The sequence below is a fragment of the Talaromyces atroroseus genome (genome assembly GCF_001907595.1).
Source record: "Talaromyces atroroseus strain IBT 11181 chromosome Unknown scaffold_1, whole genome shotgun sequence".
Classification (NCBI taxonomy): Eukaryota; Fungi; Ascomycota; class Eurotiomycetes; order Eurotiales; family Trichocomaceae; genus Talaromyces; species Talaromyces atroroseus.
This window is the reverse complement of record NW_017971433.1, coordinates 274,653-301,854: the sequence shown is the minus strand read 5'-3', so window position 1 is coordinate 301,854 and position 27,202 is coordinate 274,653. Positions and strand designations below refer to the sequence as shown.

Here is a 27,202-nt window from a genome sequence, read left to right as displayed (position 1 = left end):
ATGATTCCAATTTTTAGATCGTTGCTTCGAATTACCAGCCCGGAATGCAACGGAATACCGTCGAAGCTGGGGGAGCCGGGGAAGATTGCCCGGCTATATAAAGACAAGAATGGGCTCCGCCTTATCAAGGGATGCTCATTCCGTTTCTCTGTGTTGGTTGCCTTCAACAATGAGATCTGCGCCCATCATGAAAGGCCTGGTGGCCACTGGATACTTCATTGCGCGTGCCAGTGCTGCCGCAGTGCTGGCCTCTCGAGATAGTACCGCTGCCTGTCCTGGCTACAAAGCAAGCAACGTGCAAACACAGCAAGGCAGCATTGTCGGTGCCGACCTCAACCTGGCTGCGTCTGCCTGCAATGTGTATGGCACAGACTTAGACAACTTGGCTCTGCAAGTTGAATATCAAACTGGTAAGTATTCTAGCTATACTGGACAGTTGGGCCTAATAACTCATTTGTATGTTTTCCCAACATAGAGACGCGACTTCATGTCAAGATCTACGATGCAGCGGAGCAGGTCTACCAAGTGCCGACATCCGTTCTGCCACGGCCCAATAGCACAAATATTAGTCCGGATCAATCAGAACTGCAGTTTACCATTGAGAGCAACCCGTTTTCCTTCAAGGTAACGCGCAAATCCAATGGCGAGGTTCTTTTCGATACGGCCGGCCATCCATTGATATTTGAGTCCCAATATCTCGGTTTGCGGACCACTCTGCCGGAATCACCTTACATATATGGCCTCGGTGAAAGTACAGACCCTTTCCCACTGCCAACGGACAATTACTCGCGCACTCTTTGGTCTCGCGATGCATATCTTGTTCCGCAGTACACAAACCTATACGGTAATCATCCAGTGTACTTTGATCATCGTGGCACAAAGGGCACTCATGGTGTGTTCCTGCTGAATAGCAATGGAATGGACATTAAAATCAACCAGGATGATGATGGCCAGTACTTGGAGTACAATACTCTAGGAGGAGTCCTGGACTTCTACTTTCTGGCTGGACCAACCCCGAAAGACGTTGCCATTCAATATTCAGAAACCGTGGGCAAGGCAGCTATGATGCCATACTGGGGATTGGGCTTCCATAACTGCAGGTATGGCTACCAGGACGCCTATGAAGTTGCAGAGGTTATTGCCAATTACAGTGCTGCCAATATTCCGCTCGAAACGCAGTGGACTGACATTGGTATGATCTGTGTCCCTGTAGTTATACCTTGTCTTGCTCATGTTAATGACGTTTCTAGATTATATGTACTTGAGAAGGGTTTTTACTCTTGATCCGCTTCGATTCGACATAGATCTTGTACGCCAGGTCGTATCGTATCTTCATGAGCATGATCAGCATTATATCATGATGGTTGACCCTGCAGTGGCTTACCAGGACTATGCTGCATTTAACGACGGTGTTTCTGAGGGAGCTTTCTTGACGCTCTCAAACGGTTCAGTGTACCAAGGTGTGGTATGGCCTGGCGTTGCAGCATTCCCTGACTGGTTTGGACCAAACACGCAATCTTTCTGGAACAGCCAATTTTCATCATTTTTCAACCCCGAAACCGGTGTTGATATTGATGCTCTTTGGATAGACATGAATGAAGCGTCCAATTTCTGTACATTTCCTTGCTCAAACGCGGCGGAGTTTGCAGCAGCCAATGATGACCCTCCAGCTCCCCCATCAGTACGGCTCTCTTCGCCACGGCCTATTCCAGGGTTTGGTCCGGATTTCCAGCCTGCGTGTGTAGCCACTGTGAATTTCACTGTGTATGCAGAGACAACCTTTGGTGAAAACATTTATATTCTTGGAAATTCGCCGACCATAGGAGACGAAATCGTTCTTGAGGCGGTGATTATGAGTGCCTATAATTACCCAGAATGGCAAGTCACTGTTGAAATGCCCGACAATGGCACGTTTAATTATCAATATCTCCGCAAAGAGACAGACGGTAGCTGGATATATGAAAACAAAAACCGTACAATCACAACAGGTGATTGCAACAGCGGGTTACAATCCGTTTCTGATGTAATAACTACAAGCTCACCAACTGGAAAGAGATCCTTAGTTGATCATCTTTCTGTCCCCTTCGTGAGATCTCCAGCGTTCGTTGGCACTGTCCAGAAGCGAGATGGATCGATGTTGGGACTACCGGCTAGGGATCTACTTAATCCCAAATACAGCATTAACAATACGGCAGGCTCTATCAGCAACTTGACCATCCAAACCGACCTCATTCATGCCAACGGTCTGGTTCAATATGACACTCACAACATGTACGGCACCATGATGAGCTCCACTAGTCGAAATGCTATGCTAAGCCGTAGACCGGCCTCTAGACCTCTTGTGTAAGTCTAGTCCACATTGTGCTCTTTCCTTTGATTGTATGCTAACGTGTTATATAAATAGCATCACTCGCTCCACCTTTGCTGGCGCCGGTCGTCAAGTTGGCCATTGGCTAGGGGATAATCACGCTGACTGGGATCATTATCGATGGACGATCGCGGAACTCCAAGAGTTCGCCGCTTTATACCAGATTCCCATGGTTGGTAGCGATGTCTGCGGCTATGACGGAGTAACCACCGATGAATTGTGTTCCCGCTGGATATTCCTAGGTGCCTTCTCACCATTTTTCCGCGACCATTCAGACGATAGCTCGCCTCCACATGAATTCTATCGAACCACTGCCATGGCAGCAGCGGCGCGTGCTGCCATTGACATTCGTTACCGCCTGTTGGATTATGCATATACGGCGATGTGGAAGCAAACCCAAACTGGCGCGCCCATGCTCAATCCAATGTTTTTCGAATACCCATCCGACTTGAACACTGCGAGACTAACCTACCAATTCTTCTGGGGCAATAGCATAATGGTTGCTCCTGTTACCGATGACAACTCGACATCCGTATCAGTTTATTTTCCCAATGACCTATTTTACGACTTCTACACTGGCAAACCATTGATTGGAAGAGGTTCGGCGACAACTTTGACAGGCGTCGCTTTCGATACCATTCCATTGTACTACAAAGGCGGCAGCATCATACCACAAAGAATAGCCTCTGCAAACACAACGAAGCTCTTGCGCCAGCAGAACTTCGAGATTGTGATTGCACCCAATGCTATTGGAGAGGCATCTGGGACTTTGTATCTGGACGAGGGTGATAGTATTGAACAGCCGTCGACATCGATAATTGACTTTCACTACCTGGATGGATTGTTCTCCATGACGGGAGAATTCGGATACGATGTAGGCAATGTTATAATCAGCCAAATTACTGTTCTGGGCGAGTATGTGAACAAGCACACAGTGAATATCAAACTGACCGGGGATTATACTGCGTTTTATTTTTAGAAGGAAGTCTGATTGGTACTCTTCATATTTAATTGCAAGATATGTGCTGAGGTAGCCCATTGGTATTGTGATTACTCGAGTTGTATCAACAATTACTTCTGAGCGTATTGGAAGGCATATAATTGACCCATGCTTGAAACTCAATTCAGGGTTAAGTGTTAATTCACGAATCGAGTAAATGATGAGGAAACTGAAGGTGTAGATGTATGAAAGGCTAGGCTTATGAAAAAGACTATAAATGACAAGCAGCCAAAGAAAAACATTAGGGAGTAAGACAATCCGGACAGAATTAATTCAAATTCCTAAAAGGTGTATTCACTAGATCTTTTCCCACGGCAATCTCTTAACGTTGGTCTTCCCAAATCGCCCGATCAGACCGTCGTCCTATGCCCGGCGAAGAGCATCCTCTCCTTAAATGGCTAAATAGTGTCCACAGGGTTGTCGGGAAGTTATGTGCTTATTGGAAAGCCGAAGTTAGCTCTACTAGCTCCTGCAAAATCGAGTATCTTATTGCTGAAAGAACATGCAATGAATTTGGTTCAGTGACATCTAATGCATGAGAACCAGCTTCCTCCTCTAATTACAAAACAATCCCCTGTACCTTGAGTGTTACTTCTCAGGCCATCCAGGCGCACCATGTGTTTTCAGCTCTGTCTCTGTCCAGTCCCACAGCTTCCTCGACAATTCTGCATCTCGAGCCAAGGCACTCTCTTTTCCAACTTTCCCAACAGGCTCATAGTAGGCTCCGTTTCTCACGTCCTTACCAAAGCTGCACCAGAGCTGAGTTTTAGCGCCCTCTTTGACTGAGACGCCACTCAATAAAACAAGTGGATTGATGACTAGATAACGCAATATGGGATTGAAATCCTTGTCGCCCGACCAAACTCTCGTTTTCACCGTGCCAGGGTGTAGAGATGAAGAAGTGATCTGTGGGTACCGTTTCGCTAGCTCAAATGCAAACAGGGCCTTGGAAAGCATGGCTTGACCATAAAGTCTAGAGCCACTAGTCGTCTTTATATCCGACTTTAACTGGTCAAAGAGTAGACCGTCTTTAGCTGAGAAGCTTTTGTGGCCCACTGATGACATTGAAACTATCCTGACATCTGCATCGGGAAGTCTAGTTGTAGCAAGAAGCTTCGGCATCAGCAGCTGTGTGAGCAGGGCATGACCGAGGTAGTTTGTTCCGAACTGTATTTCATAGCCATCTTGAGTTGAGGCATGAGGCGTAACTGCGATTCCGCCATTGAGCTGGAGGATATCCAGTCTATCCACTTCCTTGTTCACCCGAAATGCCGCGGCTTTTATAGACTCGAATGAAGCAAGGTCCAAATCGAGAATCTCAATGGCGGAAGTTGCAGCTGCTGGAAAAGTTGCTTTTATTCGTTTCATCGCGGCTTCAGCTCTGCCGCGATTGCGTGCAGCTAGGTAGATCTTTGCAGGGTTGTGTTGGGCGATCTGTGCCACTGTCTGCTCTCCAAGGCCAGAGCTAGCTCCAGTAACCAGACAGACTCTTCCAGCAAGGTCTGGAATGTCTGTAAGGGGGTTAAACCGAGGCATAGTTTTATTTGATAGTGTAGTAAACGATTGGAACGACAGAGTTATACAGCTGTTTTCAAGGAAAATGGCCGTTTAAATGAATGTTTCAAATGCATGAACCTGGAATATATGTTCACGAGAAGACGTTTATGCTCGACCTTATATATAAATACATTTTACAAATTTGTCTCTATCAGCTCGGGCTTAATCGTCAAAGTCCGAGAGAGAGCAAAAGATATTTTGCCTGATACGGCAAACAATGTAGTCTTGGCGCCCCACTCCGGCCGAAAAAGCCCCACACCTGATTATAGCTTAATGTCTCTACGAGTCTCCTAAGTCCCAACACTACTTATACTCCTCAGGCTTGATGAATCTTTCATCGTGTAAGGTTTTCTAGAAAGAACTATGTCAACCTAGACCGCCAATAATCAGAATAGTGCATGTTGGTCAACCGATGGATCCATTCATTGTCTACGATTCGTTGGAGAGAACAGATACCCTCACAAGAAAAAAAATCAGGAGTCATGTTATGCGAGGGAAGAATGCTCGGAAAAGACAAAAGAAATTGACTTTTGGCTCGTGGATTAACAACCTAGGAGAAGGTGCCCTCGAGTCTGTCATGTCAGCGAAAAAGGAAGCCCAAATCACCCTGCCACACTCAGTCTGTTCAGACCTGCAGACGTTTAGTTACCCTGATAGGACGCAACTATACATGTTAGACCTTGTCTACCAATGTAAGCTGTTTTCACTCGAATCTGCAGATGAGCCAGTCCGCGCCAATTAGTATCAACTTACTTATTTGTTGCAGTCTTCGCAGTCCTAAACCAATCACTCTACCCGATTGAGGTTTGCGTAGCATTCGATCCTGCGCCCTCAGTCTATTTTGAGTATCTTCAGAGAGATGCACTTTTTCTCCACTCGGCGCTATGGACTGCTCAGTCGTACTTTGACTGTATTCAGGGGTTTCAGGTCTCGGAGAGAGCCCTATTCCATGAATGCAAGGCTATTAACCAGGTGCAGAAAAGATTGAATTATCCTCAAACTGCTGTAAACGATGCAACAATTGCTGTGGTAGTAAATTTCGTCTTGACAACGGCTCTTGTTGGACATTTTTCCACGGCGAAAAAGCACATGGCGGGGCTCTACCAGCTCTTGAAGCTTAGAGGTGGCCTAAGGCAGCTGAAAGGAAACAGTCAGCTGCAGATCAAGATTTGTCGGTAAGGTCAATTCCTCGATTGTTGGTTGATCTGAACTTGAATTTTTTTTTTTTTTTTTTTCTTTTTTGGCCTCTTGAAAGCGGAGGGGCTCATCAATCTGACAGGGCGGACCTTTCAGTTGCACTTCTCAATGGAGATAGACCACTTCTTCTCTCGGATAGCAACAATTGGAAGCCATTTCTTGCAGATGTTGCTGACACTGAATTCTTGAAGAGACATTTTCAGAGTTTTACGCTTGATAGAAGATTGGCGAATACTGGTACCGATCTTCGCAGGTTCTGTGATTCAGCAAACATGGCTTTTATCACGTCCTCCAAAATAGACGGTCCACTTTTTCAGGAGACTTTGATCTCGGTTCAGTATCGACTCATAACCCTCAAATTCAATGAAAATGGTGATGAAAAGGAAGGAAGCCTGAATGAGGCCTTTCGATTAGCTCTTCTTGCTTTCTCAACCACAGTATTTCTTCAGCTACGCGGGATAAAAATTCGCTTTTCCCTTCTCTCGGCTCAACTCAAAGATGCGCTCCTTTCTCAAGTTGTCTGGGCTGACCTCCGAAAAATGGAAACCGTCAGCCTTTGGGTTCTTTTTGTAGCTGCTATTGTGGCAGTCACCGATGAAGACGACGTATGGCTTGTATCACTCATGAATGAACGTCTTCGTGGGACTGAAAGCTTCATCTCATGGCATAAAGTCCGATCGATTCTGAAAGATTTCATGTGGATTGGCGAAATACATGATGAAGACGGAAAAGCAGTATATAGTCGGATGTTAGTTAGAATGTCAGGTCCGTGACATTCACTACATATGCTGATGAAACGAACTCAAGGGTTCGGTATGCAGCTGTTCACAAGGATTCAAGTTCAGGGATTGATGTTGTATTATTGTAATCGTTATTAAGGTACTTGATTCCTTACACCATAACTTAATGGTAGTTAGATACAAAATAGCAGTCTGCATATTTCACAAGACAGATGACATCTAATCGGACAGCTGTCACTAGTAAATTACGGGTTGTGTTGGACTCTTCATTCGAAGAACTGAATCCTCCGTGTTTGAATGGGAATGACTTCCAGGAAGCTTAATCATTGCCGTGGCTGAAATTGGCGATCAAACTTACCTTCAAATTCGTTTAAAATGGCGATTGCACGCTGACGGGCCGTCTAACAAGACAGATATCTGTTATCTAAGTGATTTTAGGTTTTGGCACAAACCGGGAAGGGGAGAAGTTGAAAGTTGCAGTCTCCCAATCGAGGCACCCTATCAGGTAAAGGAAAGCATAGATCAAAATTCTTTTGGCCGCATGATTATAAGGAATGGGATTTATGTAGAGCTGGTTTCGCAACAGATTGGTTATCTCTGCGTATCTGCAGTGCATAGGAATGAATCTCAGTCACCCAGGACATATTCCCTGAGCTGGGTCTTCCTTTCCATGTCAAGCAGGATATGGCATGGTGCTGCTACGAATGACAAATCAATAGACTTGTTATTTTCCACGGCTACAGCGGCTAAGGTGTATTGGTAGCACAAGCCATAGCTTGCGATAAGTTCAAAGTCTAATGCTGTTTTTGCTCATCCTTTGACTCTCGACCTCAAAAGGAACAGTTACGTACAGACAAACTACTGTTGCGCAATTTCATTAGAATAAATTTCTGTTTAAAACCAAACCAATACCGAGATACTGTAACACTTCTAGGGTTTAAATGCATGAGCACATGTGCTACCTCGCTAGGCATCTCGATACACAGCAGACATCGTCGAAAGCTACATGCAGCGCCCACAATCCTTCTATGCTTTCCAGGAAGTATGTACTCCCTACCAATTTTGTTGAAATTAATTTGAACTTTTAAAATTACAAAGCAATATAGGTACCACCGACTATCGGATAAATCCTGATTCGTTTGGTGTTGGTCACCAGTATCGATTGTTACACAGCTGCTAATGAGAATGAGACAAGGAAGTTAACATAGGATGAGCCTCGATAAAGAAAACAATCTTCCTTGTTGCATAATTCATGCAGTTAACCTCAAGCCGTCGTCAAAATTTCCTTTGGTATGAACCGAGAAAAGTTCGGACTAAAGAAACTCGTAGGATTATGCGAGTTGCACCTATGTTTTTCTATAAAGCTTTCCATAAGATTCATTAGAAAATTTTACATCGAATCTCTTGAGACTAAAAAATTGGACACGTAATCATACCACACTTATGTCTCTTAAGAAATTTCTTCATACGCCTATATGATGTCCGAAAGTTACAATCCAGATGAGTTTCCCGTCACTGGCTCGTCGCATAAAGATAGAACCAGAGTCCCAGAAACCACCAAACTTGAATCACTGAAAGATGATGTGGTTCGAAATGTTTCCATAGTATCCGACTATCTGCAGAAGAACGGCCTTCCGCAACCTTCATTTGAACGAAATGCCCCTTTGACCTTTATACCGCCGAGATCACCTTCACATATTCAGCAAGCCCGTCAAGATTTGATGGAGGCTGCGCTGAAACTGTTTCAGCTAGCAAGTGGACCAATCGAATACATACCTAATCTTGCTCTTGGTGTAAGTAGTTTAAATTCCCGCATTCACCATTATCGAGACACCTCCTGGGCAATGGAACTAACATACAATGCAGTATCACTACTTGGCTTGCCTTCGATGGTTGACTTATTTCAATATCTTCAAAAAAGTTCCTCTTGAAGGAAATATTCACTACGCTCAACTAGCAGAATCTGCATCAGTATCAGAAGTCCAGCTCAAGTCAATATCTCGTATGGCTATGACAAATAACCTCTTCCATGAGCCTGAGCCGAATCATGTTGCACATACGCCTATCTCTGCTTTGTTGGCCACCGATCATCTTATGCATGAGTGGGCGAGATTCATGACTGAACGATCTGCCTTGTGCGCTTCGAAGATGCTAGAGGCATCAATCACGTGGCCTCAGAGTCTGGCAAAAAACCATACGGGTTTCAATATTGCGCAAGATACAACATTAACTTTCTTCGAGTGGCTAGACAAAGAGCCGAAAGAAAGTGAGCGATTTGCACAATACATGCAAATGATCAGATCAACTGAAGGGTTGGGACTAGAGCATCTAATCAGTGGGTTTGACTGGGCAAGTTTGGGCACGGGAACTGTTGTTGATGTACGCCATATCTTTTTACCTTACATCTTACATCTATATTGCTTACTGGTAGTTGACTTTATGTATTCTAGGTTGGAGGATCTTCAGGGAGCGTGAGCATAGAACTTGCCAAAGCGTTCACAAACCTCACATTTGTTGTTCAAGATCTGCCTCAAAACATCGAAGCTGCATCTACATCCTTGCCAAAAGATTTTCCCTGTCTCGCGAAGCGCATTACTTTCCAAGGCCATGACTTCTTCAAGGAGCAGACAGTAAAGGGTGCGGATGCCTACCTTCTACGCATGATTCTTCACGATTGGCAGCCCGAAGACTGCGTGAGAATACTACGCAGAATTTTGCCAGCTATGAAGAAAACCTCCAAAATAATTATTATGGATGTTGTACTGCCCAAGCCAGGAAGTGTTCCGGCTGTGCAGGAAAGTCTACTGAGGGCTAGAGATATAACCATGTTACAGAGCTTCAACAGCACCGAGAGAGATATTGATGATTGGCATGCTCTTCTAGGAGACACGGACAAGAAGCTGAAAATAATAAATGTGGTTCATCCAGTAGGTAGCTGGATGGCTGTTTTGGAAGTTGGCTTGGAGTCTATGTAATAGCTCTTAAAACGGATTGCATCTACTGCTGTTTCCTATCTTTTTATAATTGTCTCTGTCTTTCAATCTTTCGTTTCTGAGAATACGGACATTTGCAATGAAAATTACCGTGATATCAAAAGACATAGAGGCCAATATATCATCAGACTAAGAGCTATGGTTGTGCTGCAGACGCATTCACTAAGTAACTAATTTATCCCTTGACAAACCACACTTTGTTTCCCAGGCTCAATCGAAAAGCAACTCTCTTCTCACTTGCCAGTTTCATCAGTAGCTCTTTCATGAAAGGCTCAAAAATCCCATCAACGACATCTCCTGGCAGTTCTCCAAATACCTCAGATACTAGGTCCCTGGGGGATGCCCCTGCACTACTAGGATTGCGTTTCTGAAGTGCTTTGAGACCAGCTATTATCTGGCGCTCACGACGTTGTTTCCGGCCAATCTCAGTTTGCATGGTGTGTTTCAAATCACATATCACCTCCCCGTGCCCGGGGTATCCAATTCGACATTTTTGATCTTGAATAATGTAAAGGCTTTTCATGTAGACGGCTAGATCTTCAACAGCTGTCGTTCCGTGACCGAGAATATTGTCACCGGTAAAAAGGGCACTCTCTTCTTCTAATAGAAAACACATGTGATCGACAGAATGACCGGGAGTAAACACGCAGCGGATTGTTGCTCCTTCGGTATGAAATACTTGGCTATCCGAAATGGGTTTCTGACCGCCATCAGGCTGATTCTTGTAAATTGATCCCCCAAGGTTGGGGTAGAGTCTTATCAAGTCAGGGACGCCCCCTGTGTGATCTCCATGCCAGTGAGTTAAGAGAACTTTGTCGAGTGTTATTTTGTGCTCCGTAAGTGTTGATGAAATCCAGCTCGCCCATTGAGACATTCCTTGACCGGTATCAATGAGAATCCGTTCATTTCCAGTACCGACGATGTACGTGTTGGTCCCTTGAAGTTGCATCTAAGGAAACTTAGTACACGCGCGGCATATACACACATTACGGTATACACACCGGTCCTGGGTTGCCTCCCAACACGCGAATGACGCGAGAAGACAATTGTTTCACATTTGGTAGCTCCGGTAGTGAAGCTGCCTGGGCACTAAGGTAGTCTTCGAATGCAAAGAGATTGACATTCTTGTTGATTGAGCGTGACAATACAGATATTTCCTTCATCTCTGGATTTTTTTTTTGACAATTATTGATCTAGCTTGACTTTGTTAAAGCCGACGGTGCTCAACCATATGTGAAAGAAGCGTTTCAACTACAGTATGCTGAGGTTCACCACAGAACAATGGCTAAGGAATTCTATCGAAAAGCGAATCATCAGCTGTAACCTAGGTACATACAAAAAATGGTTGGAGGCAACCAATAGAAGAATGAAAGTGGTATTTAGGAGAATCACCTATGCTGTGTCACATACAAGTTGTTACTTACTCCCGGTAAATCCAACTCGTTTGCCGAGTTCCACAGTAGAAAGGAGTCATAAGGAAACAATTCTTTCGCAGGGTGATAATACTAACACAACATAGATGGACTATTCAAAGCATGTAACCTGGAAATTCGCTGTCCTGCTATAATGCAGGCATCGTTCACCTTGTAAACACATACAGGTCTACACAGATTTCAGGGGTCACAAACAATTGCTCTTAGATGTCGGAGAAAACATCCTGGTAACTATAGTCTTGGGCTTTCAACAATACGCTATTAAGATGGAGAAATGGACGCAGTTGAGGATAATTTGCTTACCACATGCACTACATAGCATGCTGTATGTACCGAGCCGATAAATTGGAAAAGAGGTGCAGCACATATGTGATGCAAATTTAGTCCAGAAATTTTATGAGTTGTATAACCCTGGTAAATCTAGAGCTTCCTGCATAGGTAATCTCTCAATGTTTACGATAAAGTAGATGAGCTCAGTCAAGCAGCTTAGCATGCAGTGAAACAGCCCAATTTGATACAATTTCACAAATATTTGACTTATTGTGCAATTTCCTCCGAAACACCTCTCCGAACCATGGTCTCATTATTAATTGCCCAATCTGGAAGCGCTGCATACTGTTTATTAGAATAGTACGGGTATGGGATCAAGGGAAATTGACAACATAATACTAGCCCTAACTGTATTATTCCTAGACCGCATAATTAAAGCAGAGAGCAGAAACTGACGGTCTAGCTAAGAACAAGTCATAACAAACATGTCTTTGTGTATTGAGAACTTTTGATAAGTTGAGATCATTCTAGGCAAAAGAAAAACATTGAATAATTTTAATTTAGAAAGAAATAAAGTAGAGATATTCTAAACTCTTTCGTAGTTCACCATTTCAGATCAAATTCCGTCTTGTAATTGATCAATATATGGTTCAAACCTTTCCATAAGCTCTTCCACAGTCATCTGATTTGCCCGGAACAGTTTGAACCAGATCTTTTTCCATACAGGAGTAGAATGAGAAGAATTCTGAGCTTCGGTCTCTGGCTTTGGTGGCAACAGAAATTCGTCGACTCTGTGTATTACTCCGTCTTGAACCACAATATCAGACTGAGTCACCGGTATTGCATCGTTGAGTATGAGAGCTCCGCGCTCTCCATTCTTGACAATATTCACTTTCACTTGTAGCGGTTTTACCATTGTTGACATATATATCTATGGAAATCAGACGAACCGACGTCAGACTCTGAGTATAATGATAGAAGGAATGATTGTGAAGTACCTCATTGCCGGGCTGAATGTCACGTACAAGACCCGGCCCCCTGCCATTAGCTTTGAAATGAGAATTTGTGAAGAGTGTCTGATTTGCAATAACATGATATTCCAGCAGAGCTCTCAAGCACGTTTTACCCCACGGGCTAAACAGAAAATCATTAACCCTGCTTCCAAGCTTTTTAAATGCCGCATTTGATGGAGCAAAAAATGTTTGACCATGATGGATTGAAGTGTCGTTGACGACGACTGCCAAACCGGTTTCATCAAGCCCTTTGCGAAGAAGACTAAACTCGGGACTGTTGCGTGTGATATATGCAGTCGAGTTTGGTAGCATCAGAACTCGGTCGATATAGTAGAGGTGGCCGTTTCTTGCTTTCTGCCATGGATCAATATATACGGCGGAAAATTGACTGATTGATAATGGGTAAGACGCATTAGTTACATACCACTTCCGACTCGACGATTGTTGCTCTGTGATTCAAACGAGTATTTAACCTAGAATACTGTATGCTTATGGGCTGCGCAAAAGACTCAAATATATCCGCAAAATGATGAGTTGGAATTGTATCATGGGCCTTCAGGTCATCGAGGGTAAAATTCCCTGGGACATGATGATACAGCGACAGCAAAACCCAGAGCAGTGCTGAAGTGTCCCATCGAAAGCTCTCTTGAGCAAATGCATCGTCAATAGGGGCAAAAAGTGTTGTCGGAGCAACGTCGGCTTTCTCTATGAACGAAACTATGTCCGGAGGTAAGTAGGATAGAACACGTTGGAACCGAGAGAGCCGAGAATCGTTTCGGACGACGTCGTAGAGGGAAGGCAGTGATAAATCGCCAGGTAAATGATTGGGAACCTGCTTTTGGTTCTCGTAGATAGCTGCATTTGTTTTCTTTTCAACGCCCCCCATCAGCATTCTGACATAAAGCTGGGTGCACAGCCCGAAGATCGCGACTGCAAATGCAGCGACAGAGAGTTGATAGATCGCGCCTTTGAACTTCGGCATTGTATAGTCTGTCCGCGACAAGTTTCTATATATTTTCTGCTGGCTATTGTAATAGATTGAAGCACAACACTCCTAATGTGGGCAAGAAGTGGCCTTTAATATCCTCGCGGGAGAAATGGCTCTGGCATCAGTGGATGTTACACCAAAGGCCTGTTCCGTTTAACTATATACCAGAAAAGCGAGACCCAAACCCGCCGAAATGCATGATTTTATTTCTTCTTTCTCTCTCCTGTGCCAAGTGTTGTGCTTCCTCTTCGAAACATCGCAACTGCTTCAACGATCTCACTGCCAATATCAAACTTTTAATTCCAACAATTCAGACAGCGAAAGAAGCGGAGGGAAGAACATGATGAATTTATTATATTACTCTCTAGTGCTTTTCTCACATTTCTCTATTTCTTCGTCTAAATTGGTTCGCGAAGTTCTGACACTGACATGGGAAGAGGATGCACCTAATGGTCAAGCACGCGATATGGTGAAGATGAACAGACAGTTTCCCGGTCCACAATTCTATTGGGACGAGGACGATGACATTGAAGTAGGTGAATCAACGATATTTGCCCGTGTTATAAATTTCTTTTCTTTCTTTTTCTTCCCCTCGCTTACAGCACTTCTTATCAGGTCCTAGTCCATAACGCAATGCCTTTCAACACCAGCATCCATTGGCACGGCATCGAGTAAGTATCACCTTTTGCTCGAATTCGATCTATTCTCATACATTTTATATAGGCAGCACGGCACTCCTTGGTCAGACGGGGCTACTGGGTTGACTCAAATCCCCATCGAGGTTGGAGAGAGCTTTATTTACCGCTTCAAGGCCATTCCATCGGGGACACACTGGTATGGCAGCACTTCCAGAACTTAACAGCCTTACCTTGACACTAAATATGGTTTGTGTGAAACAGGTATCATGCTCACACGAGAACCACAATTCTTGATGGACTTTATGGAGCAATTTTCATTCGGTGAGAGGAACCATAATCAGGTCGACGCATGGCATCAATCAATAGCGACAACGCTAAGAATTTATTTCTTAGACCGAAAGATAATACCACAGGGCCGTGGCACATGATTTCCGATAACCCAAGTGATATAACCGCCATAGAAAGAGCTGTACAAAAGCCGAAACTCATCGTGGTCTCAGATTGGACTCAGTTCAAGTCGTGGGAGTACATGGAAGCCCAAGAAGCATCCAATTTGAATATCTTGTGGGTGAATATTCTCCAGCATGGCATGCGTGTTTCGTTAGTTAACGGTTTATTACTTTTAGCTGCGTTGACAGTATCCTCATCAATGGAAAAGGTAGCGTGTATTGCCCAGGCGAAGACTATCTGATCGAACATACAATGGACACAATCAAATGGGCGATATACCCTCACGAGGTTACAGACAAAGGGTAGGTGCAGGGGCTAGCTACAAGCATTTCTACTGACAACATTGTAATTATCAATACAACCGTGAAGCTAACTGAATACAGATGTCTTCCTTTCGTCAAAAGAACTCAGACAAGTATGGAATACTTGATAGCTGGGAGACCGGAAAACGTGCCTCTGCATCTAAACAAAGGCTGTATACCTGCTGAAGGGAGCCATGAAGTAATCGAAGTTGACCCGTCCGCTGGGTGGGTGAGCCTCAGTTTCATTGGTGCTGTCACTCTCAAAGCCGTAACCTTCACTATCGATGAGCACCCTATGTGGATTTATGAAGTGGACGGGCATTATATCGAGCCTCAGAAAGTTGACTTGGCGAAGCAATATACTGGGGAGAGGTATGCAATGTTAATCAAGCTCGATCAACCTTCTAGAGATTACACTATTCGCGTGGCAGATGATGGAATTGGTCAGGTCATTTCTAGTTACGCCACGTTAAGATACGGGGACAGGAAGCCCGATCTTCGTCAATCCCGAGGTGTGATTGATTACGGTGGCCAGAATATTACTCCAGTTACATGGCTAGACCGTGACCATCTACATCCATACCCGAGGCTTGACTTTGCGCTGCAATCGGATAACTTGTTTGTTTTTCGGATATATAGATGGGATAATCTGGGTTATCATCACACCTTGAGCGGTACAGGGAAATGGGACGAAGACAGTACAGCCTACGATCCATTGCTACATAATCCGTACTCAGAAACCGCCCGGGACGAGAATCTTGTGGTCAGCACCAAGAACAATACCTGGAATGACCTCGTCATTCAAGTTGGGGCATTTCCCGATTTACCTCGTGATGCCCCTCACACAATTCACAAACATACAACAAAAATGTGGCAAATTGGGGCCGGCATGGGTATATGGAATTACTCATCTACCGAAGAAGCTATACAAGCGCAGCCTGAAGCGTTTGATTTCGATAACCCCAACTATCGTGATACTTTCGTGACGGGCTTTAACGGGCCTTCGTGGATTGTAATGAGATACCATGCAACCAATCCAGGGCCATGGATGCTTCATTGCCATATTGAGACACATTTGGCAGGAGGAATGGGCGTTGCCATCTTGGATGGGATCGATGCCTGGCCGAATGTTCCACCTGAATACGCCAACGGAAGAAACGGCATAGCAGATGAGCAGCGTGTGGACTGGGATAGTTGGAAATTTGCCGCTGGAATCTCCGAATCTGCAGTACACAGTGCTGCCATCGGAAATCTGGATAACGCTGTGCAAGAGAACAATTCCTGGAAAGGATTCACTACGAAGATCATTGAGTTTCTGCGCACTTGGTCCCCTCAACATCTGATCTAGGCTGTGTTCCCATGATATCTTATCTTTTGGTCATACTTTGAACTACATGAGCTCTAATATCATTTTAAAATCTGGATTAAAGCTGATAATACAAAAGAACTCGGCATACACCACTTTAGTTCGGGTATGACTACGTGTGGAATACTCAGATACCGCACGAAGTGTACCTGTTTGTCCCAACCAGAACCGTTAACCTAGGTACACACATGGATCCAGCATGCTGCAAGTTTCCGAAACTTGTTGTCCTGCAGTGTCTTAGATAGACGACATAGTAGTGCAGACTATCTTCGTAATGATCGGTCTTTTTCCTTTTATGGAAGCGTTCATACAGCCAGCATGGCGCATAAACTAGGTCTACTTATGTCGAGGCATGTATCAGCGCTCGTTGGAGTTGATGAGTTCCATAACCACCTGTATAAGCGGAAAATATCTCCGGCAATTTTCAGGGTTCTGTCTCACATACTTCTATGTACAACCCTACACTTGTTGCAGCATCAAACCTTTTTATGTAACAACATACCTAGGTATGTTTCTTCCGTATCTGTGACACTACATATCCACGAATCGAAGTATTGATGTACCAGTCAACACATAGCACTATGGGAAAAGGTACCCGTGCCATGCAAGTGTATCACCGACTATTGAAGCAACCTTGCGAATGCAGTACCATTAAGTGCTTCAAATGTACCGACAATCCGAATAAATTGTTATCAGTAACATCTGATTTGATACATATATGATACATGATTACACAGACACGGAAAGGCGCAAGTGATCTCGGCCACCTTCCTGTCGTGCGAGTTTGGAGAGACAGCCTCGCGACCAGCAGGTTTTCTAGACCTTCCTAATTAGGTAATTATGGCACCGTCGATTGGGGGTATCAAAAGAGAGGATTTTGATTTGTGAAAATGCTGAGTAGAGAGTTCAGGATTGCTTTCTACTCGATTTAATGTGTGACAGATAGCAGATGTAATTGCCATGCGTTACAGTCCAGTCCCAAACCAGGAATTCTGTCTACATCTGAAGTCTCTTATCGCGACATAGTCTAAAGAGTACCTTGGTAACGTCGGAGTAAAGCGCAGATTAACTGAAAGTTAACCAATTGGAAAGATTTTCGCAGCCAGAAATAGAAGTGATAAAGGGAAATACAGACTAAGCGTTGAGATAGTGTCAAAAAGACGTTCTGTCGAATGCTTCCCGACTGCTACGGATTTTTTATCGAACAGGCACATGCGTTAGTTTCTCAAACTCCGAGATACGGAATTCCTTGATTAAGAACTGCCTAGTGATTGAGAGAAATGTACATCAGCATCCATGCATTCTAGTTAGGCACTAAAATGCAAGATATAAAATAGCTTGTATGTACCCCTTTGATGAATGATAAATGGTTCCAACGTCTAAGTCTCCGACTGTGCCTGCTTCAGAACTGAGAGTCGTGCAAACCCATTTTTCATTGTTATCATGGACAGTGGTCCTTCAAGCACACCCTCATCCTTTGCCATGCTCGATGCAGAGCGACTAAAGGTTTATCATTTCCCAAACGAACATCCAGTCGACGATGTGACCAGAACTGCTCTGTTACTACGACGCCGTAGTAAAAACACAGACCATTTGTTCCTGCGCCTCTTCTTGGAAGATGCCACTGTTACTCTGCGGCAGGAACTGTGCCAACTGCCCGAACACCTTAGGGCTACCCTTCCGCCATTTGAGAATATTCTCGACCTTGCGAACGTACCTGGGTTGCGGAAGTTGCCATTGGGGACAATCCTCGAGTCTCTCATGGTCCTCGTTATTCAATTGGGGCTAATCATCGGGTAAGCTGGGACTCAAGGCCATCGTTAAGACCGGCAACAGATGAAAATAACTAACAGCCTTTGTTAGTCACTATGACGAGAATGCCTCAGAATATAAATTCTCAAAATTCGATTCATGCTTTACTGGCATCGGACCCGGCCTTATGGTAGGAGCAGCCCTGGCTGCCTCTCCAGAGCTGTCGGGTCTGCCTTCAGCAGGAGCTGAAGTAATACGCATGGCTGCACGATTAGAAATCCTAACACGTGAAGTGGCAGATAATCTCGAAGCCGTTGAGCCTGGAGAAGCGTCAGCGAGCTGGGCAATCCTGATAAACGGCCTCGATGTTGAGACAGTGAAGAAAGAAGTCGATGTTTTCAACACTGAGAAGGTGAGAACCTAGGCATATAGCTACACCATCTTCCAAACATTTCTTACTGACTTTCTGGTCCAGCAAATTCCCCCGCTAGCACGGATCTTTATAAGCTCGGAATCGGCGCATAACATCCTCGTGAGCGGTCCTCCTTCACATCTACGCAATCTGTTCCGCTTTTCTGAGAAACTCCGTTACTCGCGGTTCTTTTCGATGCCAATATATGGAGGCCCATGCCATGCTCCTCACATATATAATGACAGCCATGTGCAACGAGTCATTGGTAATATAAGACCATCCGTGACCAAACGGGCTATAAATCTGGTTCCATTTATCTCCATGGGCACTGGAGAGCCGTATCAGGCAGTCACTCCACGCGAGCTTTTCGAGTGTGTCCTTACTGAAATCCTAACTGGCACTGTCCGGTGGTCAAAGGTTGTGCAATACGCTGTTGAACGGATCCACTCTGTGTCTACTGTTGAGATGCAGTTGCATACGCTGCATTCTTACCATGCTACACAAGAACTTGTTGCTGCGATGGAGTCGAATTGTTCTTCATGTGCTGTCAAATCTTTCAGTCTGCAGGACTGGATCTCCCAGGGAGGAGATAACTGTGCCAGACCCATCGGTACTGCGGATTGCAAGATTGCCATAATAGGAATGTCCTGTCGTTTCCCTGGAGGAGCAAACGATGCAGATCTATACTGGGAGCTCCTTGCTGAAGGGCGTGATGTTCATAGGAAAATACCCCCAGACAGGTATGATGTTGACAGTCATACTGACCCTAGTGGCGCGCGAAGAAACACTAGTTTAACTCCATTTGGCTGCTTTATTGAGGAACCGGGGCTTTTTGATGCCGGATTTTTCAATATGTCACCCCGTGAAGCTGCCGGGTGCGACCCTATGCACAGATTGGCGTTAGTCACTGCCTATGAAGCCCTTGAGCAGTCTGGCTACTCTTATAATCGGACTCCGTCAACGAACCAGCAGCGGGTTGCTACCTTCTACGGACAAGCAAGCGACGACTATCGAGAAGTTAACGCGGGACAAGAAGTCGATACCTACTATATCCCAGGGGGGTGTCGAGCTTTCGCACCGGGTCGAATCAATTACTTTTTCAAATTCTCAGGACCAAGCTTTGACTGCGACACGGCCTGTTCATCCAGTCTAGCCACAATACAGATAGCATGTACATCGCTCGAGAATGGCGACAGCGACATGATTGTGGCTGGTGGATTGAACGTGTTGACGAACTCTGATGGTTTCGCGGGTCTCAGTCGCGGCCATTTCTTGTCTAAGTCTGGAGGATGCAAGACATGGGACGTGAATGCCGATGGATACTGTCGAGCGGATGGGGTTGGTTCAATCGTTATGAAACGATTGACCGATGCCGAGGCAGACAACGATAATATTCTCGGCATCATCTGTGCATCAGCTACCAACCATTCTGCCAACGCAATCTCCATAACGCATCCACATGCACCAACGCAAGCGGATCTATACCGTCTTGTTCTAGGCCGAGCAGGGCTTGATGCAGAGGACGTTGACTTTGTGGAGTTTCATGGTACGGGCACCCAAGCCGGGGATGCGACTGAGATGGAATCTGTCACCACGGTTTTTGCTCCTGCCCATCCACGGAGAAAGAGGCCTCTTGCTATTGGTGCCGTCAAAGGCAATGTAGGCCATGGTGAAGCCGCAGCGGGAATTATGGCCTTTATAAAGACCTTACTCGTGTTCAAACACAACCTCATCCCGCCACATGTTGGTGTAAAAACAGCACTGAACCCAGCCTTCCCGGATTTGGAAAAACTCAACATCAAGATTCCATGGGAAGGAGTACCCTGGGAGAGATCTCCCGACAGAAAGCGTTACGCCATTGTTAATAACTTCAGTGCTGCAGGAGGCAACACAACCCTCGTTGTCGAAGAGCCGCCTCTCCGCTCTCCTCCGGAACCAGATACACGAGCTGCCGGGGTTGTTACTATAACTGCAAAGAGTAAAAAGTCGTTCCGGAGCAATATCGAACGTCTCATTGAATACATATCGGCACACCCAGACATATCACTGGCGGATCTGTCCTACACGACGACTGCTCGACGCATGCACCACAACCACCGTATCGCGACGAGTAGTAAGACTCTGTCTCAGGTTCAGAACGAGTTACAGGCTTACCTGCCAGCGGCTGAGCGCCAAAGACCAATCCCAAGCACGCCACCTTCCGTTGCTTATGTGTTCTCCGGGCAAGGTACCATACATTCCGGTATGGCAAGGGAGCTATTTGAGCAGCATTCTGGTTTCAGATTACAGATACTGCAGCTTGATGCTATGTGCAAACAGCATGGATTCCCATCCTTTGTCCCACTGATAACGGACCAGGAAAATAAAATGTTCGCACCCATCGTCAATCACCTAACTCTAGTCGCCATAGGGATTGCACTTGTCCGTCTCCTAGATACTCTTGGTATCCGTCCCAGTGCAGTCCTCGGGGCGAGCCTTGGAGAATATGCGGCACTTTATGCGGCCGGTGTTCTGTCAGCAAGCGATACGCTTCTTCTTGCCGGGCGACGGGCAATTCTTTTGCAAGAGAAATGTGCAATGGACACGCACGCCATGTGTGCCATTCGAGGAACAGCCGAAGAGATTTCAGAGAATGCTGGTGGGTTCAAGTATGGAATCGCATGCTACAACGGCCGTCGTGAGACGTGCATTAGTAGCACAGTTGGGGAGGTCGCTCGCATCCGCAGACATCTTGAAGCCGCCGGATATCAGTGCCATCAACTCAATGTCCCATTCGCATTCCACTCCCCTCAAATGGACCCCGTTCTAGATGAATTTGAGCGCACTGCTGAAGCAGCGGTGTACAAAGCTCCAACGGTGCCGGTCATATCGTCACTTCTCGGAGATTGCGTCTTCGATAACAAAACAATCAACGCAAACTACATGAGACGAGCAACGCGAGAGACTGTGCAATTTATTCCAGCTGTAGATAGAGCCTGGGAAGACGGCATTCTAGATCCAAAGACAATTTTGCTGGAAATCGGCCCTCAGCCAACATTCGTTCAGTTTATCAAAAACGCGATCCCTGAAATATCGACCATAGCTCCAACACTTCGACGCGGAGAAGACAACTTTGTAACTTTGGCAGGGAGTTTGAGTATTTTGTATAACTCCGGAATCGAAATCAACTGGAATGAATGGCACCGGCCATTTCAGAATCAGTTGAGACTTTTGGACAATCTTCCTGCATATAGCTGGAACGATAAGAATTACTGGATCCAGTACGAGGGAGACTGGATGCTCAGCAAGAATCTAGTGCCAACTCAGAGCCTAGCACCAGCAGCAGTTCCATCAACCTTGCGTACTTCGCTTGTACACCAAGTGTTGGAGGAGGAGATATCGGAAGAGACCGTATACCTTGTAGTTCGATCTGATGTAATGCGGCCAGAGTTCTTGGAAGCAGCAAATGGACATCGCATGAATGGACACGGTGTTGTAACATCGGTAAGTCTTTTCTTCTCTCTTTTGATCTCAAGCTTTGCTTCCAGAACCTAAGAATTGATGAACTAGTCTATTCATGCCGACGTTGGATTTACGCTTGGCAAACATCTGTGGTCGCGTATTCGACCTGGGAAGAAGTGTCCTGGCATGAACATGAGGGATCTTCATGTCCTACAAGGACTTATTGTCCGCAAAAACAAGGCAGTCCCACAACAGATTGAAATCGTCGCAACAGCAAACTTCAAAGAGAAACTAGCAGTCAAGCTACAGTGGTACAATGTAGACCCGGAGACGGGCGATCTTGATGAAGGGTTTGCCTCGGCAGAGATCGAATACGGCGACAATGAGGCATGGCTAGCAGACTGGTCCAAAAATACGCACCTTATCACTTCTCGAATTCAAGTTCTCGAACGATTGGCAGACGAAGGTGTAGCTAACCGACTTTCGCGCGATTTGGCCTATACTATGTTTGCGAATTTGGTTGACTATGCTGAGTGTTACCGTGGCATGAGACAAGTTGTGCTGAATGGCTTTGAGGCTGCAGCAAATGTCACCTTGACTACAGATGCTGGCGGCAGCTGGACTGTTGCGCCTCACCATATTGATAGTGTCGCTCATCTTGCCGGCTTCATTCTCAACGGTGGCAACGCAGCTGACCCACGGAATAATTTCTTCGTCACTCCCGGTTGGAAGACCATGCGGTTCGCTAGGCCACTTGTCGCCGGCGCGCAGTATCAGTCATATGTACGCATGGTGCCTCAGTCTGAGGCTGGGTTTTATGCGGGTGATGTATATATTCTCCAAGATGGGGAGATCATTGGGCTGGTGGAGGATATCCAGTTCCGCACTTTCCCTCGGTTGCTTCTAGGGAAGTTGTTCAGTCCCAGTGATCTCCATAAGCCCATCAATGTATCGAAGGGCTCCGCAACCAACAAGTCTCATGCTTCAAAGACACGCAAGGGCAACGAGGTGAAGAAGGAGCAGGAGAAGAACCTACCCGAGTCCGAACCAGTGGTAGCAGATACACAACATACGTCTCCATCTCCGGTGTTAGCGCCAGCAAAGGAGAAAGAAGAACCTAAACATGTTCCAGAATCTGCCGAAAAAAGTCCAGCCAGTCAGCAGGATGACAGTGTGCTGATGCTTATCGCAGCTGAGACGTCAATGGATATAGCCGAGTTGAATGATGAGACGGAGTTTGCTTCTATCGGTGTGGACTCACTGCTGTCGCTTGTTCTCGCCGAAAAATTCCGCGACCAGCTAGGGTTTGATATTAAAAGTTCCTTGTTTATCGAGTGTGTCAATATCGGTGGATTGAAGGGATGGCTGGCCGAGTATTGTTGATGTGTGGGTTTTCTTTTGTGCGAACTTGAGTAGTGTAGAACTGTCATATAGTAATTAATATATAGGTAGTTATCAGACAAAGAAGCAGCTTACTTCTGATATATGAAAGAAGGAACTCTGGATATAGGTTTTCGGGAAGGTTACTAAGGGAATGTTGCCTTGAGCGTTCAATCCTCGGGCATTATTTACTTATCACAACAGGGGAGATAGAAGTCTGGATGAAAGACACTTTCCTATTAATATATAAATTATGGCTTCAAATTAGATATAAAGACGGAGCAAATGTCCAAGATATGTATATAATGACATGAATCTCAATAATTACAAGCACCGTGATTGTACTAAAATGTGGATGCAGTTTAGGGTATATGTAAGATTTCATCAGGTTTTGCGCCCATATGATGTTCCCCATAGAAAAGACATCAAAATGCTACAAAAGATGAAAAAGACATAGAATGGAACACAAATCTCCTCGCTTCTTACCGAGTCGAGAACGAATCATCGTCATCTAGGCCTTCTCCGTTGTAGGAACGGTAGGGACGACATCTTCGACACTCTCGTCAACATCCTTAAGATCTTCTTCTAGTTGGACGTGATCCTTGATACGGAAGAGGATAAGAGGGGCAGCGACGAGCAGGGATCCGAGCAACAGACCGATGTTGGTAGCCCACTCGTTGACGTAGGACATCTCATTGTTGTCCAAGGACCACATGACGGCAGCGCCAGCAGATTGGAAACCCTTGTAGAAACCAACGTAGTTGGCGGCACGACGACCGGAGTTGGAAAGAGCGCCCATGGTCCTAAGAGAGACTTCGTTAGTTTCAGAACACAGATAAGATGGGCATGACCACATACCAGTAGACGCAGCCCTGCCAGACGGCATCAAAGGCACCGTAAAAGAAGTAAAGAAACATGGGTCCAACGAATCCCTTGTGGGTCCAATCCCACGCAACGAAGCCCGAGTCAGCGGCTACATCAGCACGAGTATACTTCTCTTGCCAAGCATAGCCACCGCCATATATGGCAGCAGTCAAGACGACGAGGGTTACAAGCATGATACGGGCACGGGTGGTACGGCGGAACTTGTTATTGTCAAGCAGCGGGCCAATGACACTGGCGGCGCAGATTTGAGCGAACCAGTAGAGGAAGTCGTTCAAGGCGCGAGTGCGGGTGTCAAAATAAGCGGCGTTGATGGCGTTCTCCTGGTAGGTGTAGAACCAGTTGGAAGACCAGAACATGGGGAACAACAGCAGAATATAGGGCTCGGATCTGATGCAGGTATACAAACCCAACAACTCCGACTTCCAGCTGGGGTTCTTCATCAGCACGACCCTAGTGCCGTCGGAGCGAATGATCTTGTCGGCATCGACGAGAGTAAGTGCTAGCGCAGCACCGGCAACCATCAGCACAATAAAGGCGATGTAGGTTCCATCGCTGACGGTGGCAGCGACCTTGACGTGGATGTTTTGGCCCAAGGGAATCAAACTACCCATGCAACCACCAATGTTGAAGATACCCCAAAACCAAGCCCAGTAGCGACCCTTCTGGGCTTCGGTTGGGTAAGAGACCATGATGACACCCTGTGCGGCCCACAGAATACCGGCACAGAGACCGAGGAAGACACCGGCAAAGATGTTAAAGCCGGGAACATTGTGGTGAACGGAAGCGAGCAAGGAACCAGCGTAGATACAGTAGCCGAGACCACCGAAAGCGATCGAGACACGCACACCCAGACGGTTGACAACACTACCGGCCAAGAGACCGACAACAGCAAACGTCGAGTTGAGCGCGATGTTCTACCACAGCAGTTAGCCTTGAATTGTTCCTCAATCCTTCATCGGTAGAAGAACTGCGCGAAGCTTACCATTTGATCGGCGGTATGAGTGCTGGTCTTACCACCTCCACCGAGACCACTTAAGGCATTGAACATACCCGGGCAGAGGAAACACACGAAAGCGACGAGACCAAGCTGGACCGAAGGTGAGGCATACCAGGGAAGCTTGCCGTGGCGTTTGTACATCCATCCCTTAGGAAGCTGGTCTGGAGTCCAGGACTCATCGATGACGGGGTCGACAGCTCCCTTCTCGGGAAAGACGTCGGCAGCGACGGTACCGACAGCGGTGTTATCCTCCATGTTGGCTGCTCTTATTCTCTATGGATTGCCAATGTCTGCTGGGTCGGATGAGGACTGAGTATATATGCAAGGACAGGCAGGAAGAGCAACGCAAAGAACGAGGGAGGATTCCGAGACAGCTGGAGGCACCGCGATCTTTTATCGCAGCTGGGAAGGGCGCGCCCCACCTCCGTCGGTCCCTATTTTAGTAGCATTGGAGATGCTACAGCACACCCAACCTCACAACGTGTTACTCGCCAGCCAATTACTGATGTAGCTTTGCTGTGTTCTGATTCAATGCAACCACAGGTATCCTTGCTATCTATCGCAAACCCTGCATTATGTGGTTCTAACTATTGATATTGACCGCGATATTGATTGCTCTGTCGCGTGCCGAGCCCTGGCTCCCCGATGTCTCTCTTTTTGCGGCTGTCCGTCTACTGTTTGTCTCATAATTTCTTTTTTTTTTGGTTCTCTTGGACATTTCTTTTTCTGTGTGAGTTGCGCCCCCTCTCCTCCCCCCTTTTTTTTTTTTTCCTTACCGACTTCTGCGTTAACTTAGTTAGGATTTAGGCCATGCGACATGAAAGTATTATTTTTGCAGCAGGCAAAGAAAAGTTAAGCGGGCGGTTCGGCCCCAGATCGCTCAGCCCGGCGGTGATTGGCCAGGCGCGGCAGCTAGCCCCGGCCGCTTATCTCCCCTCCTGGGCCTACCGCCACGCCGCCTTGCCCAAATAGGACTAGCGGCGTGCAAACGGCGTGCGGCGATTGGACGCCGCTGCGATGCTTTGATAGCAGCGTTGCACCCACGCTTTGGGTTTAGCGTACCTGGTCCCCGGATTGCACCGTAGCATTGCCGTGGACGTTGCACACATCTGTAAGTACTCTAAACACTAGATGCCAAATGCTAAACAGTAGCTTAAACATGCTACTATGTGCTTAATCCCAACACCAACCGAGCAAGATAGTAAAGGACCAAAGGGCAGACACTATACACACCGGTCCTCCTGCAAACGCCATTTAGCTTCAAGATATCGATGGCCGTGGCTGCAGCCTGGCAAGATGCATGCCTTTCATGGAACAATCAGGTCAAGATCAAATTAAAATAAAATAAAATTAAACGTTCAATAGCCTTATGTAACGCTACAACACTGATGCTGCCGTCGCCCTGGGAAACATGACAAGTCATCCCCGTGGGCAAAAGTTCCGTCCACTTGTCCCCAAGGACCCCTCTTGTTGACCATGTGTGACTTAAGAGATACCTGTCTAATACCCAGGTCACGGACTATACGGGGAAGGAATTGAAAGGAGCCTCTATGCTTTACCAAGCTGTCGCGCGTTCCTTCCTAGCCTTGGTCCTCTGTAGTAGTGCTGATATAAGATGCTCCTCGCAGGATGGAGGATCACTTCCACGGCCCGCCTCGTACAATGCGATTGGCTGTACCGGGTGGGAAGACCCGCAGGTCAGCTGACCAGGAACGCGGAGAAAGAAAGAATGGAAAAAAGAGCGAAGCAAAATGGAAGATAGTAGAACGAGCTCACGTGCGAGCCGGCCTATGAAACAGCCTCGTCCCCGCGGCCCATGTGGGGCTTTTCTTTCCCTTCTGAATATGGCTGCTACTACTACTCCGTATTCCCTTCCCTCTTACACCCAACATATTTTTGCTTCGTTATTTACGTGTTGGTAATTTGATATACACATCATTGATTGAGCTATCTCGCCTGAGCTGTCACAGTTACAAGGACATCGAGTCATGCTGGCCTAAATCAGTGACAGATCGATCGA

General features: G+C 46.1%; 9 protein-coding genes across 9 annotated transcripts; 5 read left to right on the top strand and 4 right to left on the bottom strand.

Moving 5' to 3' along the window:
* Positions 1-169: 169 nt before the first annotated feature.
* UA08_01179 (putative alpha/beta-glucosidase agdC) lies at positions 170-3,347 on the top strand (the record flags this gene model as incomplete). Its single annotated transcript, XM_020261325.1, has 4 exons — positions 170-410; positions 476-1,192; positions 1,251-2,343; positions 2,405-3,347. The coding sequence occupies 4 exons, from the start codon at positions 170-172 to the stop codon at positions 3,345-3,347; spliced, it is 2,994 nt and encodes a 997-aa protein (XP_020122786.1).
* Positions 3,348-3,956: 609 nt separating this feature from the next.
* UA08_01178 (hypothetical protein) lies at positions 3,957-4,904 on the bottom strand (the record flags this gene model as incomplete). The annotated part of the gene is made up of 1 exon (XM_020261313.1): positions 3,957-4,904. One exon carries the CDS (start codon positions 4,902-4,904, stop codon positions 3,957-3,959), a length of 948 nt encoding a protein of 315 aa, XP_020122785.1.
* A 508-nt stretch (positions 4,905-5,412) lies between these two features.
* UA08_01177 (hypothetical protein) lies at positions 5,413-6,990 on the top strand (the record flags this gene model as incomplete). Its single annotated transcript, XM_020261302.1, has 4 exons — positions 5,413-5,617; positions 5,692-6,100; positions 6,205-6,870; positions 6,930-6,990. 4 exons carry the CDS (start codon positions 5,413-5,415, stop codon positions 6,988-6,990), a joined length of 1,341 nt encoding a protein of 446 aa, XP_020122792.1.
* Positions 6,991-8,340: 1,350 nt separating this feature from the next.
* On the top strand, positions 8,341-9,837 carry UA08_01176 (hypothetical protein; the record flags this gene model as incomplete). Its single annotated transcript, XM_020261291.1, has 3 exons — positions 8,341-8,655; positions 8,729-9,241; positions 9,313-9,837. 3 exons carry the CDS (start codon positions 8,341-8,343, stop codon positions 9,835-9,837), a joined length of 1,353 nt encoding a protein of 450 aa, XP_020122791.1.
* A 193-nt stretch (positions 9,838-10,030) lies between these two features.
* Positions 10,031-11,018, bottom strand: UA08_01175 (hypothetical protein; the record flags this gene model as incomplete). Its single annotated transcript, XM_020261280.1, has 2 exons — positions 10,031-10,804; positions 10,857-11,018. 2 exons carry the CDS (start codon positions 11,016-11,018, stop codon positions 10,031-10,033), a joined length of 936 nt encoding a protein of 311 aa, XP_020122794.1.
* A 1,156-nt stretch (positions 11,019-12,174) lies between these two features.
* On the bottom strand, positions 12,175-13,553 carry UA08_01174 (hypothetical protein; the record flags this gene model as incomplete). Its single annotated transcript, XM_020261269.1, has 3 exons — positions 12,175-12,489; positions 12,584-12,925; positions 12,996-13,553. The coding sequence occupies 3 exons, from the start codon at positions 13,551-13,553 to the stop codon at positions 12,175-12,177; spliced, it is 1,215 nt and encodes a 404-aa protein (XP_020122793.1).
* Positions 13,554-13,752: 199 nt separating this feature from the next.
* UA08_01173 (hypothetical protein) lies at positions 13,753-16,297 on the top strand (the record flags this gene model as incomplete). Its single annotated transcript, XM_020261258.1, has 7 exons — positions 13,753-14,091; positions 14,175-14,230; positions 14,283-14,393; positions 14,459-14,518; positions 14,591-14,761; positions 14,824-14,949; positions 15,031-16,297. 7 exons carry the CDS (start codon positions 13,753-13,755, stop codon positions 16,295-16,297), a joined length of 2,130 nt encoding a protein of 709 aa, XP_020122788.1.
* Positions 16,298-17,758: 1,461 nt separating this feature from the next.
* On the top strand, positions 17,759-23,303 carry UA08_01172 (hypothetical protein; the record flags this gene model as incomplete). The annotated part of the gene is made up of 4 exons (XM_020261247.1): positions 17,759-18,111; positions 18,179-18,479; positions 18,543-21,962; positions 22,029-23,303. The coding sequence occupies 4 exons, from the start codon at positions 17,759-17,761 to the stop codon at positions 23,301-23,303; spliced, it is 5,349 nt and encodes a 1,782-aa protein (XP_020122787.1).
* A 508-nt stretch (positions 23,304-23,811) lies between these two features.
* UA08_01171 (hypothetical protein) lies at positions 23,812-25,437 on the bottom strand (the record flags this gene model as incomplete). Its single annotated transcript, XM_020261236.1, has 3 exons — positions 23,812-24,103; positions 24,159-25,099; positions 25,168-25,437. The coding sequence occupies 3 exons, from the start codon at positions 25,435-25,437 to the stop codon at positions 23,812-23,814; spliced, it is 1,503 nt and encodes a 500-aa protein (XP_020122790.1).
* Positions 25,438-27,202: the final 1,765 nt, after the last annotated feature.